At 40.2% G+C, this 13,366-nt stretch overlaps 1 protein-coding gene across 1 annotated transcript; it reads left to right on the top strand.

Moving 5' to 3' along the window:
• Positions 1-1,197: 1,197 nt before the first annotated feature.
• GPR84 (G protein-coupled receptor 84) lies at positions 1,198-7,975 on the top strand. Its single transcript, XM_026714770.2, has 2 exons — positions 1,198-1,312; positions 4,284-7,975. The coding sequence occupies exon 2, from the start codon at positions 4,356-4,358 to the stop codon at positions 5,505-5,507; it is 1,152 nt and encodes a 383-aa protein (XP_026570555.1). The 5' UTR covers positions 1,198-1,312; positions 4,284-4,355; the 3' UTR covers positions 5,508-7,975.
• The last annotated feature ends 5,391 nt before the right edge of the window (positions 7,976-13,366 follow it).

The following is a 13,366-nucleotide window of genomic DNA, read 5'->3' as shown; positions in this document are numbered from 1 at the left end:
AATTGTCCATCATTCGCTAGTAAATCAGACCTTTGGAAATGTACTTTTGTCTTCTCTGATTAGTCTAGCTGCCTACAAAATGGCTTCTCTTATGACAAGTGCCAATGTTTTGTTCGCAAAATGTTTTGAGAAGGAAGGAGAAACTTTTGCACAGTATACCAGAATGCAAAAAAAAAAAAAAAAAGTCCAACTAGAACAGAGCAATACACTGTATAGACTAGAGCATCCTCTTCCTTCCTACAATGGCCAACCCTTGCCTTTATTTTTTGTTCTCCGTAGGTGAGCAGTTGCGCCACCACCAAGGAAGGATGGAATTATTTCCATATACTCCCTTGTTATTTATCTTACTCTAAGAATCATGTGGTATACTTATCATATTCTAAAAGCCCAGTTGGTCTTGTGGTTCAGGGCATGAAATTAGAAATGGGGAGACTGTGAGTTTTAGTCTCATCTTAAACATGAAGCCAGCTGGATGATCTTGAGCCAGTCTCTCTGGCTCAACCTTAGGAAGGAGGCAAGGGCAAACTACTTCCCAAAATCTTGCCAAGAAAACTGCAGGGATTTTTTTTCATCAGATGTCAACACTGATTTGAAGGGGCACACACACACACACACACACACACACACACACACGAATGCCAAATCCTTTGAACAAAGCTGCGTCTATTATATAAAATGCTGATGACCTTAAAAAAGCTGTAGGTCACTACACAAAGGATTTTAACATGCAGTAGCTACACATATACCCTTGAGTTTGGGGAATGGAAAGTTGAACTCTGAATTACAAAGGAGCACATTTGAGATAGCAAACCTTTAATGACAATGAGTGTACCTTCCTTTCAGTTTTTGTATGCTTTCTGCTCAGAAAGTGTAACATCCAACCTAAGTCAACAAGGTTTTTTTTTTTTTAATGATCTCATGAGCAAAATTGGTTGGGCTGAATCGGCACTATTTTTTTTCCTTGCCTCTCTCCTTTTCATCCCATGTAAGTTAGGTTTAATGTTTAATCTTTATTGAGGCTCCTTTAAAACTCATGCTAATTGCAGAGGGCGAGTTTGCAGGCATTCTTAAAGGCCAGGATCTGTGCTGGGCAAGTTCTCTAAGAACATATCAGTCTAGCGAATAGGCGTTCAAGGGTGTCACAAGAGGAAGTTACTTCAGGGAGTTTGGAAACCGGGGACTTTTCTTTCCTAATTCAAGCCTGGGAGGAACCTTTATAAATATGGGTGTCAAAAAATAAAAAGGTGGAGATTGTGGGAACAGCAGACATTGAACATTCAACTCTTGGAGTCTTCTGGTTCTTGTGTTCCCAGTAAGTCATTTTTGTTTACTTCATATAAGGAAAGTTAAATTCAAGAGAAAACTAAAATGAGAAATTATCGGTGTGCTTCTTGTTTGGTGAATTTATTTGCTGCTTTCTATGCCTCCTGTATGGGTAGAATTCTGAAGGTCTGTGAGAAGACATTGCATGCATCAGTCTCAGCTCTTAAATATATCATGATAGCTTCAAGCTGTCATATCACACTTATTTTCTTGCTGTGAAACTTACTAATTGTTGATTGGGGGGGATCAATATGTTCTTAAGACCCAGCAACAGGGTGAAACTGGTTGGAGATTGAGGCAAATTTTAAATCCCATAATTATAAATCTTAATCATGGCTTCCTGTGATCATTAATTAATGTTGTTAGGGATAAACACCATTTTGTATTAGAAAATAAATTGTTCAAGTAAAATAATAACATGAATAACCATAACTGTAATTTTAGTGGGTGAGTGGGCAGAAAGAAATGCTATAGTGAACAGCTTCCATTCAGCCATGCCTGTATCAGCCTCCAAAGGTTTTTTTTGGTTCTGTTTACTCCTGACTTCATTACGTGCCACCCTCACAGCCTGTTGAAGGGAAATGGGCACACGGTTCTTTACATCGCCAAATATTGTGTAAAAGAGGGAATTCCAGCAAGTACATCGCAAGCTGAAGTTCTTTGCTCATGTCAAGTTTGGCATCTGCTCAACAATGTATACATAGATTTGCCAACAATTTTCAAGATTTTGCTTCAGGCAGAAACGTGAAGCTAAAACTTGCAGAAGACAATTCATCTACTTACTTCCTGTTCAAATATGCTGGAGACATTGAATTCAATGGTCAAAGAAAAAAGGGGGAAAAAAGCCTCAACTGACCAAAAAGACACAAATCCATAGATTATCATAAGGGGTGGGGAGATAACAGAAGTACCCAAGGATCCTTCAGGATTACAGATTGGTTTCTTTGTCACACACAAGAACTCAGAAAAAGTCTATAGTGATAGATTTTATCACTCTTAAGACTTGGCCAGGGAGGGAAGTTCTGGCTATTGAAAAGAAGGGGCAGGATGCATAGGGCATACTGTATAATTCAGCAATCTGGAGAGCATTGAACTTGATGGAAGACCAGCTGAAAGTGTGGGGTTGACTGGATAGCTTCCATCTGTTTTCCCAAAGAGCTCTTGATAGAAAATAGGTTGAAAGAAGGATTTTTGAACTACTGAAGAGAAGATGGTGCAGTATCTTTCTCCCTTCCAATTTCAGGGGAGAGGGAAAACAATTTTCATGGAACAGTATCCAGGCTGTGCCACAATAAGAAGTGGCCAGGTAGATGAATGCTCTTCAATCAAGAAAGTAAAACTAATAATTATTCATTCACTGGATAGTTCAGGTTTTTCTCAAACACTCCCTTTCCTGGGACAATGAATTTCATGGACAAAGAAAAAAGGAGAAAAATCCACAAGTGACAAAAAGTGATAAGAAAGTATGACAGGAAAGGAAAGAAGGAAATCGAAAAGAGAAGGGGAGGAAAGTCTTAAATGAACATTTTGCCACCAGAGTTCTATAGTATAAAAGGATCCAGTTTGTCAAAAGGGTTGAGATTTTGTTGGCAATGAACTTAATAAAATTGTATAGGAAGACTATTCAGGATCTTAAGACAGTCTTCTATATCTCCAACATACTATTTCTTCAAGTGTTATCACAATTGATGAAGATTGGAGAAGATTGCATTAAAAAGCTTTTCCTTCTTAAATGAAAATTAGTAATGTTTTAGATGCCAGGGTGATACTCTAGAGCGCTTGAGAGTTTGGGTGGTGCACTTAATTATTCTTTACATCTTATCTTTGGGAGAAGTCAACAATTAATAAAATGATATAAAAAAGGAAACAATTTGAAAAGAGTTTCCTTGCCAATATCCCAATTAGGCCCAATAAGAAAGAAGAAGAAACTTTTATCTCTGTTCCCTGAAAGGAATTATGTTGCAAGTACGTGTGTGCATGTGCATAAAATAAAAGAAGTACTGTAGTAGGTTTAATCATGGTAATTGTGGAAGGCTAGCAGAATATTTGTTGCTTGTTGATCTCCAACGTTTTCCAATCTTCTTTTGATCATCATATTGGAATTTCCAAAGGACACAGGAAACTTTTCTCTCTAGGAGCATAGCAAAACCCTGCCTCTGAAATGATTTGGTGTCAATAATCTATCGGGAGAAAGCCCAGAAGATAAGATTGTTTGGGACCAATATTGTTAGAGTGTTTAGAAGTGATACTATTATGAAATGTTCCCCAGTATTTCATGATATAACAATAATTTCACAATATAGTATATATTTAAACTGAATGGACCAGTGGTGGGATTCAACTTTTTTTTACCACCAGTTCAGTGGGTGTGGCTTGCTGGCATGGCAGGGGAAGGATACTGTAAAATCTCTAGTCAGAGATTCTCCGGTTCTCTGAACTGCTCAAAATTTCCACTACCAGTTCTCCAGAACTGGTCAGAACCTGCTGAATACCAATTCTGGAATAGACTTAGGCCCAATTAGACCCTGTCTAATGGATGATTTTCTTCTAAAAAATAAGTTGTGTTACTTTTATGAAAGCTTCCCTGGATAAATAAGCCATTTGGTTGATAGTGGCTCAGAGATAGTAAACTGGATCTGGAAAAACTCTGGAAAAACAGAGTAACCCACATATGATCATCAGAGATATATTGTTTATGAATGAACGTTTGGTTCTCAGATACCAAGGCTAAGACCCATCTGTAGAATTCTATCTTCCAATGCATTTACCCTTTGCAAATAGTATTTATGCTATTGGCTTTAATGATGGCCTCTACCAAACAATCTTATGAATTGATTACATATTTAATTTTATACATGATGTATATTATATATTGAATGACAATCCTTATGCCTGCACTGAAATCTCTGTTAATCAGAACTTACTTTGGGTTAATTCTGTCCATCTCGCCTTTCTTCTAGAACCAATACTGCTGTGGTTTTTTCCAAGCTTTCCCCCAGAGGGTGGCCTAGTTGGGACCACTTCCTGCCAAGATGGAAAATCCTGCTAGCAACTTCTCCTGCTATGACCCATCCCTTGTTGGTTACCGCTACCTGTCAGTGAGCTGGGGCATTGTGGTCACAATAGTTGGCACAGTGGGCAATGTATTAACTCTGTTAGCATATGCTGCTGACACCAAACTGCAAACACGCTTCAACGTTCTCATTGTCAACTTGACTTTGGCCGACATCCTGTATTGCACCTTTTTGCAGCCCTTTTCCGTGGACTCCTACCTGAATCTCTACTGGAGGGCGGGCGCTGATTTCTGCCGTGTCTTTGGGATGCTGCTGTTTGTCTCCAACTCGGTCTCCATCTTGACTCTCTGTCTCATAGCAGTGAGCCGCTACCTCCTCATTGCCAATACGGCTCTCTTTGACCGTATCTTCACCCGTCTGGGAGTGATACTAATTTCCCTGGGGAGCTGGGTGGTTGGAATTGTCAGTTTTGCCCCCCTGTGGCATGTTTATGTCTTGGTCCCCAAAGTCTGTACCTGCAGCTTCCATCGCATCCGTGGGAAGCCCTACACCACCATTCTCATGGGCTTCTACTTTGTGGTGGGACTGAGCTGTGTTGGCATCTTTTATTTCCTCATCCATCGCAAAGTCAAGAGTGCTGCCCAGGCCTTGGATCAATACAAGCTGAAGAAGGCCAGCTTGAAGGGAGCTCATGTAGCTGGAACCAACTCAACTATACCAGGACAGTACCACGAGCTGGACAGTGGGGTGGACAGTGCAGCTGCTTCACAGCAATCCTGTGAGAGTGTCCCCTCTGAGCCCACATCCAAGACGAGCATTCCCCCGCATTTGGAGAGCAGCACGGCTCCTCCTGCATCTCAGCCTGTGGTCCCATCAAAGAAAGCGACCCTCTGCAAACCCAAGGATAGCAACTCCGAATTCCAGCGAGTGACCCGCATGTGCTTTGTGGTTTTTATTTTCTTTGTTCTTTGCTATGTCCCTTTTTTGCTCATCAACATCTTTGATGCCAAAAACAAGGCTCCCACTATCCTGCACGTGATTGCTGCCAATCTGACATGGCTGAACAGCTGTATTAACCCTCTACTTTATGCAGCCATGAACCGGCAGTTCCGTGAGGCCTATAAAGGAGTGATTTACAAGTTTACCCAGAAAATCCACTGGTGTCGCTAACATGTTGGGAGCTGTACACCCCCTTCTCCTCATGGCTAAGTTCTTTGACCTTCATTTGCCCTCCTGACTGTCACGAAATTGCATCTACATTTTCACTGAGGACTAAATCCTGAATTTTTCACTTCTGTTCTTCTTCTTATTGTATTTTACCCATCTTCTGTGGCAGCCAACAGGGGACATTTGTAAATCAAACATAATTGACTGACTGAGCTTCACTCTGAGTGGTGGAAGACTAGGAAACTCCACCTTGGGTTTGCATCTAAGAGCAAATATACTGACCATGCCAGGTTCCCATTAATACTTCAAATGTTGCCCTTCATAAAGGATTGTCTGGTGGGGCAACTTGCTCTCTCTTTGTGATAGGCATGGATTGTCTGTACACCAGTTGCATGTGTACATGGTACATACTTTTATATTATTATGTGTTATTTCTGTTTTGCGTTCCAATGCCCAAAACTCTTCACTTCTTGAGCTCCTCCTCAAATTCCAACATCCTGACTGCTCCCAGATCAAGTAAAAACTCTTTCTCCTTGTTTTCACAATACCTGGGTAAGTTTTGTATTTGACCCTTAGTAACAGTAAAAGCTGCTGTCAGGTTTTCATGCAAAAGTTTTTCCAGGCCTATCTGGAAAGACCTTGGATCTCTTATCTTGAAAACATATTTTATAGCAGGGGTGTCAAACTCGAGGTCTGCTGGCCACCCCCACCCCCGGTTTAGCGAAGGGGGAAAAAGTAATCATACATCACATGATGACATGACTCCACGAGTTTTGACGCCCTGTTTTATAGCTTAGAATAGAGAAGAAATATATTCTCTCTATTCTAAACCATAGTTAAGGCTTAGCCCATATATCTCCAGTCTTATATTGTATCTAGATCTTTCAGTTATTTCAGCCAAATCTCCCGCCCTCAGCTCTCCAAGGTCTTCCAATTCCTCAAATGAAGCTATTCAGCCCCTTTTGCTTTCTCCCATTTAGCTGTCCTTCAATAATCAGTAAAGCTATGAAGGATGGATCCAGTTATTACTTGGATAGAAAACCACCCCAAAAATCGCAAGACTGCCAACCAGAATTGGAAACTAAAGAAATCCTTAAAAAAAAAAAAAGACAAATTACTTCCATATTGCTGCCAAGAAGATAGCATAGGTTTATGCAGTCATCAGAAATGAAGTTCAACTGGAGAACGATTCTTCCCTCCCTTTGGATCTCTCATCCAAACCCACAAATCTTTGAGACCATTCATTTATTTGCCATCCCTAATAAATAATCTAGTCCTTCGCTCCCTATTTTCCCCTAGCTCTCATCATAATTATCTCTTTTATGATGGAGTATAAATTATAATTCCTTGAATGTAGGTGGTATGCTAAAGCATCACAACATATAAAAGATGCTTTGTAATATCTATGTACTCCTAAAATTGTTGTTGTATTTATCTGTTTGTCTTTTTGTACCCTCAAGTTAGTCCAAACAGCGCATTATATTGAAGCGATTTTTCCCTCAAGGTACCTAAAACCTGCTATCTTAAACATAGACATATCTGGTTCCCATTACTCCTATGAAATGGAAATTTCCACCATGGTCAGACCAGTTTTATTTGCAAAATTGAGGCCACTGCAGCATCCCAACAGTCATATAATCATGATTTCCAACATTCCCTGTCAGTTTCCCATAAGCAAAGTCAGTGGGGAAGTCAGCAAGAAGTTGGAAATTGCTCCTGCTCCCATTGCTTTTTTGCCCCTCTATGGTCATTCTGGTTATCTCTTTAAGTAAAGAAATATTGACCTATTTTTGAAGTTCATTTATGATATATGCTCAATCAATCAAAATATAACTGGAAGGGACCATGGAGGTCTTTTAGTCCAGCCCCTGCTCAAGCAGGAGACCTTATACCATTTCAACCAGTGACTGTCCAATCTCTTCTTAAAAACTTCAGTGATGAAGCACCCAGAATTTCTGAAGGCAAGCTGCCCCACTGGTTAATTGTCCTCACTCTTAGGAAGTTTCTCCTTAATTCCAGGTTGCTTCTCTCCTTGACTAGTTTCCATCCATTGTTTCTTGTCTTGCCTTCTGGTGCTTTGGAAAATAAATTGACCCCCTCCTCTTTTTGATCTCTCAAAAGATAACCCAATGGGTCATGGGGTTGCCTAATATCTATCTAAAATTTTGGTTGTGCGGCTCATATGAGAAAAGATCAAAATTTACTAAGCCAATGGATATTTAAGTAAAAGAATGGGTAGACATAAATATCCTTTTTTGTGCCCTTGTTGTTAGATAAAGAAATTAGAAGGCAAAAAGTCTACTTAGAGTAGCAACATCTACCAAAATATGAAAGATTTTTTATTTATTTTTTAATCTAAAGAAAGATATGCTAATTAATATACAAAGTATGAGACAGAATGTTTTACAATGTACCTCATCTATTAGTACAGCAATGTATGTATATAATGTATAAATAAAGAATTAAACATGTATTCAGAGTGCGGGCTCAAAACGTTTCACTACAAAGTTTGCCCAGTCAAAAAAGAGTTGGAGACCTTTTCTCCAGAGAGTCACCAAAATATAAGACACGTGCCTCTTTTTCTAGTTGATTTGATTATTTTACCTTGTCAACCAACCTGTCCCAAATGGGGAAGATGCCTCTGCCCACTGAGGGATAGAGGTTGGTTTGTGGGTTATTTTGAAACTTCTATAGTTCTGCTGAAACATCCTTTTTGAAATGGACACAATGTGCACTCAAGCAAAGAAGGGTGCATAAAGGGGGAAAAAGCAGAACCTGCTGGAATTCCATCTGCTATCCAGTTATGAAATATTTGCCGTCTCCACCCACCTCCCGGTTTTCTTTGCATCTGGCCACTTTTTAGTGGCCCCACACGAAGCAAGGGTTCTGCGCAATGATCTGATGAAGGATGATATCTGTTTCTCCTTTGGAAACCCTGAATGATCTACTACAGCCATTGAGAGTCCAACTGCAAAACAGACAGTTGGAAGGTCTTGTGTGCGTGCTTACGTCATTGTTTTTCTCTTTTGTTTGTTCTAGGCCTCCAGCAAAATAATTGATAGTTTTTAAATTGCCTGGGGTGGAATGGATTTGGACCCCACCCACTTTCACCATGGCTTCCTGTGGAAGTGCTTTGCCTGTCCTATTGCTCAAGAGCTGAGATTAGTGAGACAGCTGGAATGGCCTTTGAGGAAAAGGACAAGTCTATGCATGCAGAAAGGGGGCCAAATGACTGTCAGTATGGCTAGGGGGCGGCTCCAGATCTGAGCTGCTTGTTGGCTCACTTACAACTTGGTCAAGGTTTCTTCCAGCAGGACTCCCATGCAATGGAGGGCTATATCTGGCCTCGTGTGTGAGCAGGGGGTTGGACTAGATGGCCTCCAAGATCCCTTCCAACTCTGTTACTGTTACTGTGTCTTCACTATCTACAGTTGAAGCTTTTTTGTCTTCCCTCTGTCTGGTCTGGATTTTTTTATTATTATTATTTAGCGTATGGCAAAGTCACACTAGCCAGGAGAGTACAATGCTAATACACTAATACAGAGTAGTAGTTTGACTGCTTAAGACTGCTACTCCTGTTGGGTTCACACTTGTGCATTTCCAAGGTGTGCCACAGGGGACGAGCTACCTCTGTGGATCTCCTGCAGTGTCCCTCCATTGAAGCCACTTTGCAAATGGACGTTGCACCTTGTCAGCAGGATTCTAACCATCCACAGGAAACGCTAGCTCTCCCCACCAGTGGTGCCTATTTATCTACTTGCATGTAACATGCTTTTGAACTGCTAGGTGGGCAGAAGATGAGGTGAGTGACGGAAGCTCACCCCACTATTTGGTGCTAGGGTTTGAACCACTGGAAGAAAGACCATCTCTACTCCTTAAGCCACTGAGTCATTGTGTCCCTGGTCTGGAGAGAAGCTTCACTTTCTTCACGCCAGGCTGCAACTGCTAAAATAGGATTCTTCTGGGTTTTTTTAAAAAAGAAATGTGTTGATCCTGTTTTGATATATTAGTACATTCCTGAAGCCACCTTCTGTCTCCCATCAAGATATTAATCAAAGCCAGATCTGCTTGGCTTCAACCAAACTCGCAATCTGTGCCACATTGCCATTTCTGTTCTGTTTGTTCTATATAGGATTAGACCATGTGCAAATATGCTTTTTATTTTTGCTTTCTTTATTTTTTTTCTAGATTGGCCCACACTCTCCTGCTGACTTTAGCAGCTGAGATTACACAGATGAAGCAGGGAAGTCATCTCTGTGCCATTGATTTCTATGCCAGGAAAATTCTGCCCTGTTTAATTTCTTTATTATGAGGCTGCTGCAGAGGTGAAAAAAAAAGCAAGGCTAGGAAATCTACTTATGGCTTTCCCACCATTGCAATATTTATTTCAGGTCAGGTTTACTGTGTGAATTAAAGCAATACATAACAAACTATTGCTACATAGGCAGAATAAAATAATCTAGGTAGTTAACTTGATAACATTCTTTCTCTCTCTTTGCTATGACTAATACTGGTATCTGTAAATATTTCTACATGCAATGTTGATTGATGTGCAAATACATAAACTCAGAATAACTATTGACTCTCTGTTAAGTAAACAAGCCATTGGTGCATTATGTTACTCAAAGAAGTAGAGGGAATAAGGATGTGGTAGATCAACCCGGAAGTTCTTGTTTCATGCAAGTTTGTTTTTGAACTTTTCAGGAGTCCTTTGGCACTTCTTCCTGGAAAGTATATCTGATAAACATACAAGACATTGATAGCATAAAGTGTGAACAGAGTGTTGGACTAGATGATCTCCAAGATCCCTTCCAACTCTGTTACTGTTACTTATGTCTATTGATCAGTGGTGGGATTCAAAAATTTTTTACCACCGGTTCTGTGGGCGTGGCTTTGTGGGCATGGCAGGGGAAGGATACTGCAAAATCCCATTCCCCTCCACCCCACTAACCTGCTTTCCAGCTCCGTTCTCCTGTGCAGGGCAACAAAAGAAGACCCAGCTGATCAGCTGGGACTTGGGAGGCAGAGAATAGATGGGGGAGGGGCCAGTCAGAGGGGGTATTTGCCGGTTCTCCAAGCTACTCAGAATTTCCACTACCGGTTCTACAGAACTGGTCAGAACCTGCTGAATACCACCTCTGCTATTGACTATTATGTTAAATATGTTAGAGCAAATATGCCCCTGGAGTAATTATAAAAGGACTTGTCTCAGTTTTCAGTATACAGGTAGTACTCGACTTACAACTATTTGTTTAGTCACTGTTCGAAGTTACAATGACACTGAAAAAAAAGTAATTTATGTTCGGTTTTCATGCTTATGACCATTGCAGCAGCATCCCTCTTGTCACATGATCAAAATTTTGGGCGCTTGGCAACTGGCATGTATTTATGTTACGCTATCCTGGGGTCATGTGATCACCATTCCCATCTGGCTTTGGACAAGCAAAGTCAATGGGGGAAGTCAGATTCACTTAACAAATTCAGTGATTTGCTTAACAACGGTAGTAAAAAAAAAGATAAAATGGGGCAAACTCACTTACTAACTGTCTTGCTTAGTAATGGAAATTTGGTGCTCAGTCAAGGTAAGTCAAGGACTACCTTTAGTCTACTACAGACACAACTTATAAAGAAATAAGTTGATCGCCCACCGTGCAAGCTAATGCAGGCAACAGAGCAGTGTTTCTCAACCTTGGCTGTCATGCCCTTGTTGGAGTCTGATTCTGAGGAGGAGATTGAGAAGCTGACAGGGAGTGGGAGTGTGGCTCCAGTGGCTGTGGAAGAAACGGGGGAAGAGCACAGTCCTGCTGGACATTCAGAGGAAGACCCAGGGCCATCCCCTCTTCATCCTAGGGCACACAGGGAGGAACGGAAAAGAGAGCAACGTGTCTTACGGGAGAGGAAAAGGCCCTGATCCCTTTCATTAGTTGCAGCTGGGAGAACAGGATATAAATGGGGCATTTTAAATAGCTCTTTGCTGTAAGCAAAGCTTGAGGCTTATCTGGGTTTTGGCGTCTTCCCAACTGTGGTTGCTGGTTATCTTGTGGAAGTCTGCAATTTATCATCCTGACCTGCCATGTTAATTACTTCAGTGTGGTTTGTGTTGGTTTTTTTTTTAATGTCTAATTATCTTTACTGTTGGTTTGGACTGTGTTTACTCTCTTTGTAGACTGTTTTTGGAAGAGTTTGATATCAAGCCAAGGATAATTGGACATTGGGGCCCAAGTTGGAGGCATTAAAGGGAATTTATTCTACTTTTTTGACTGTGTTATTTTTGTGTCATGCCTCGGGTCATCACATTGGCAATTTGAAGATGTGTGAACTTCAACACCCAGAATTCCACAACCAGCCTCCTGGTGTCTAGCTTGGCAGCCAATGACTATCAATGCCTGCTAAAACCTATCTTGGAAATTCCCCTTCCTCAACAAAACTTGTTGCAGGTGTCATGGAATTTTGCAGTAGCTACATTGCCAAAAAAAGGGGGAGGGGTAGACAGTAAATCGGATGCTGAAAGGAGACTATTAATTAATTTTAATAGTTACTGATAAAAATTAATTGCCTATGAAATAAGCTATGCCATTTGCAAAATAAATTGATCCCCATGTGAATATAGCAACTGTTCCCGCTTATAAATAAACCATTATCTCAGGTCCTACATGTACATACTTTCCCTTAAAAAGCAAGCAAAGGAAGGGGGGGGAGGAAAAAGATGAAAAGAACATAAGAAAAAGCATTAGCAGCATTGAGAAAGGAAGGAAAAGGAAAAATGGGCCTAGAAATCAAAGATGAGTCAGGGAAAAAGTTAAAGTTATTTAAGTGTTAAATTTACTGGGCAAACAAATACTCTCAAGCAGCAGACAGGAATTAACCTTGGAAGGTTTTTGCAGCACCCATATGTACAGCCTTTTGTGGTGGGATTCATATTTTTTTATTACTGGTTCTGTGGGCGTGGCTTGGTGGGCGTGGCAGGGGAAGGACACTGTAAAATCTCCAGTCAGAGGTGGTATTTGTCGATTTTTCAAACTACTCAAAATTTCCACTACTGGTTCTCCAGAACTGCTCAGAACCTGCTGAATCCCACCTCTGCATTTGCACCACTTAAGCCTTTTGGTTTTATCAGATTCTTATTTTTCTTCTCAGCTGATGTATGATATACGTCATTTCTCTTTCCCTTTCCAATTTGTCTTCCGATAGGTAAATGCAATATTTTCTTTCACAGCTGCGCTATAAAAGACTTCAAACCTGTTTCAATGCTACAGGCAGGCAACCCACAAGATATAAAGGACTGTGTTCAAGACATATCAGTGATGGCTAAACTTTTGGATTCTTTCTTATGAATACTGATATCATAGCATTTATACTATAATCCTAAATGTATACAAGACTATTCAAAGATGAGTCATACAAATGTAATAGCTCCCCAGGATGTAACCTCCAAGCTGTGTTGGATTCATGATTACAGCAACATACATCTTTTATCATAAAGAGCAGTACTTTATTTCTGAAAAACAATCCTTTAGATTTATTTATTTTTCAAAAGCTCACTTTTATTCTTCATATGGTCATTTAACATTTACCATACAAATAGTACCACTTAATGCACAGTCCTTCAAATTTATATGAAAAATATGGAAACTGAATGATAATTTAAAAATACATTTACATGTCCTGTTTGGTAAAATAGAATATGTGCTTTTGTAGTTTTTCTTGCTTTTGCTCTTTAATTTTTCTTTGTAAAGCAAAATTATAAACATAAGCATCTTTTTTTTAATCTATATAAGCTTCCTTTAAGATTTCCCTCTTTTGGGGTCCCCCCCCCAAAAAAAATAATAGGGTTACTGCACAGGTAATTCTTAAATTATGAC

The sequence above is a fragment of the Pseudonaja textilis genome, chromosome 2 (assembly GCF_049901715.1).
Source record: "Pseudonaja textilis isolate UNSWEBS1 chromosome 2, rPseTex1.2, whole genome shotgun sequence".
In the NCBI taxonomy this organism is placed as follows: Eukaryota; Metazoa; Chordata; class Lepidosauria; order Squamata; family Elapidae; genus Pseudonaja; species Pseudonaja textilis.
This window is presented reverse-complemented; position numbering and strand designations above follow the sequence as displayed.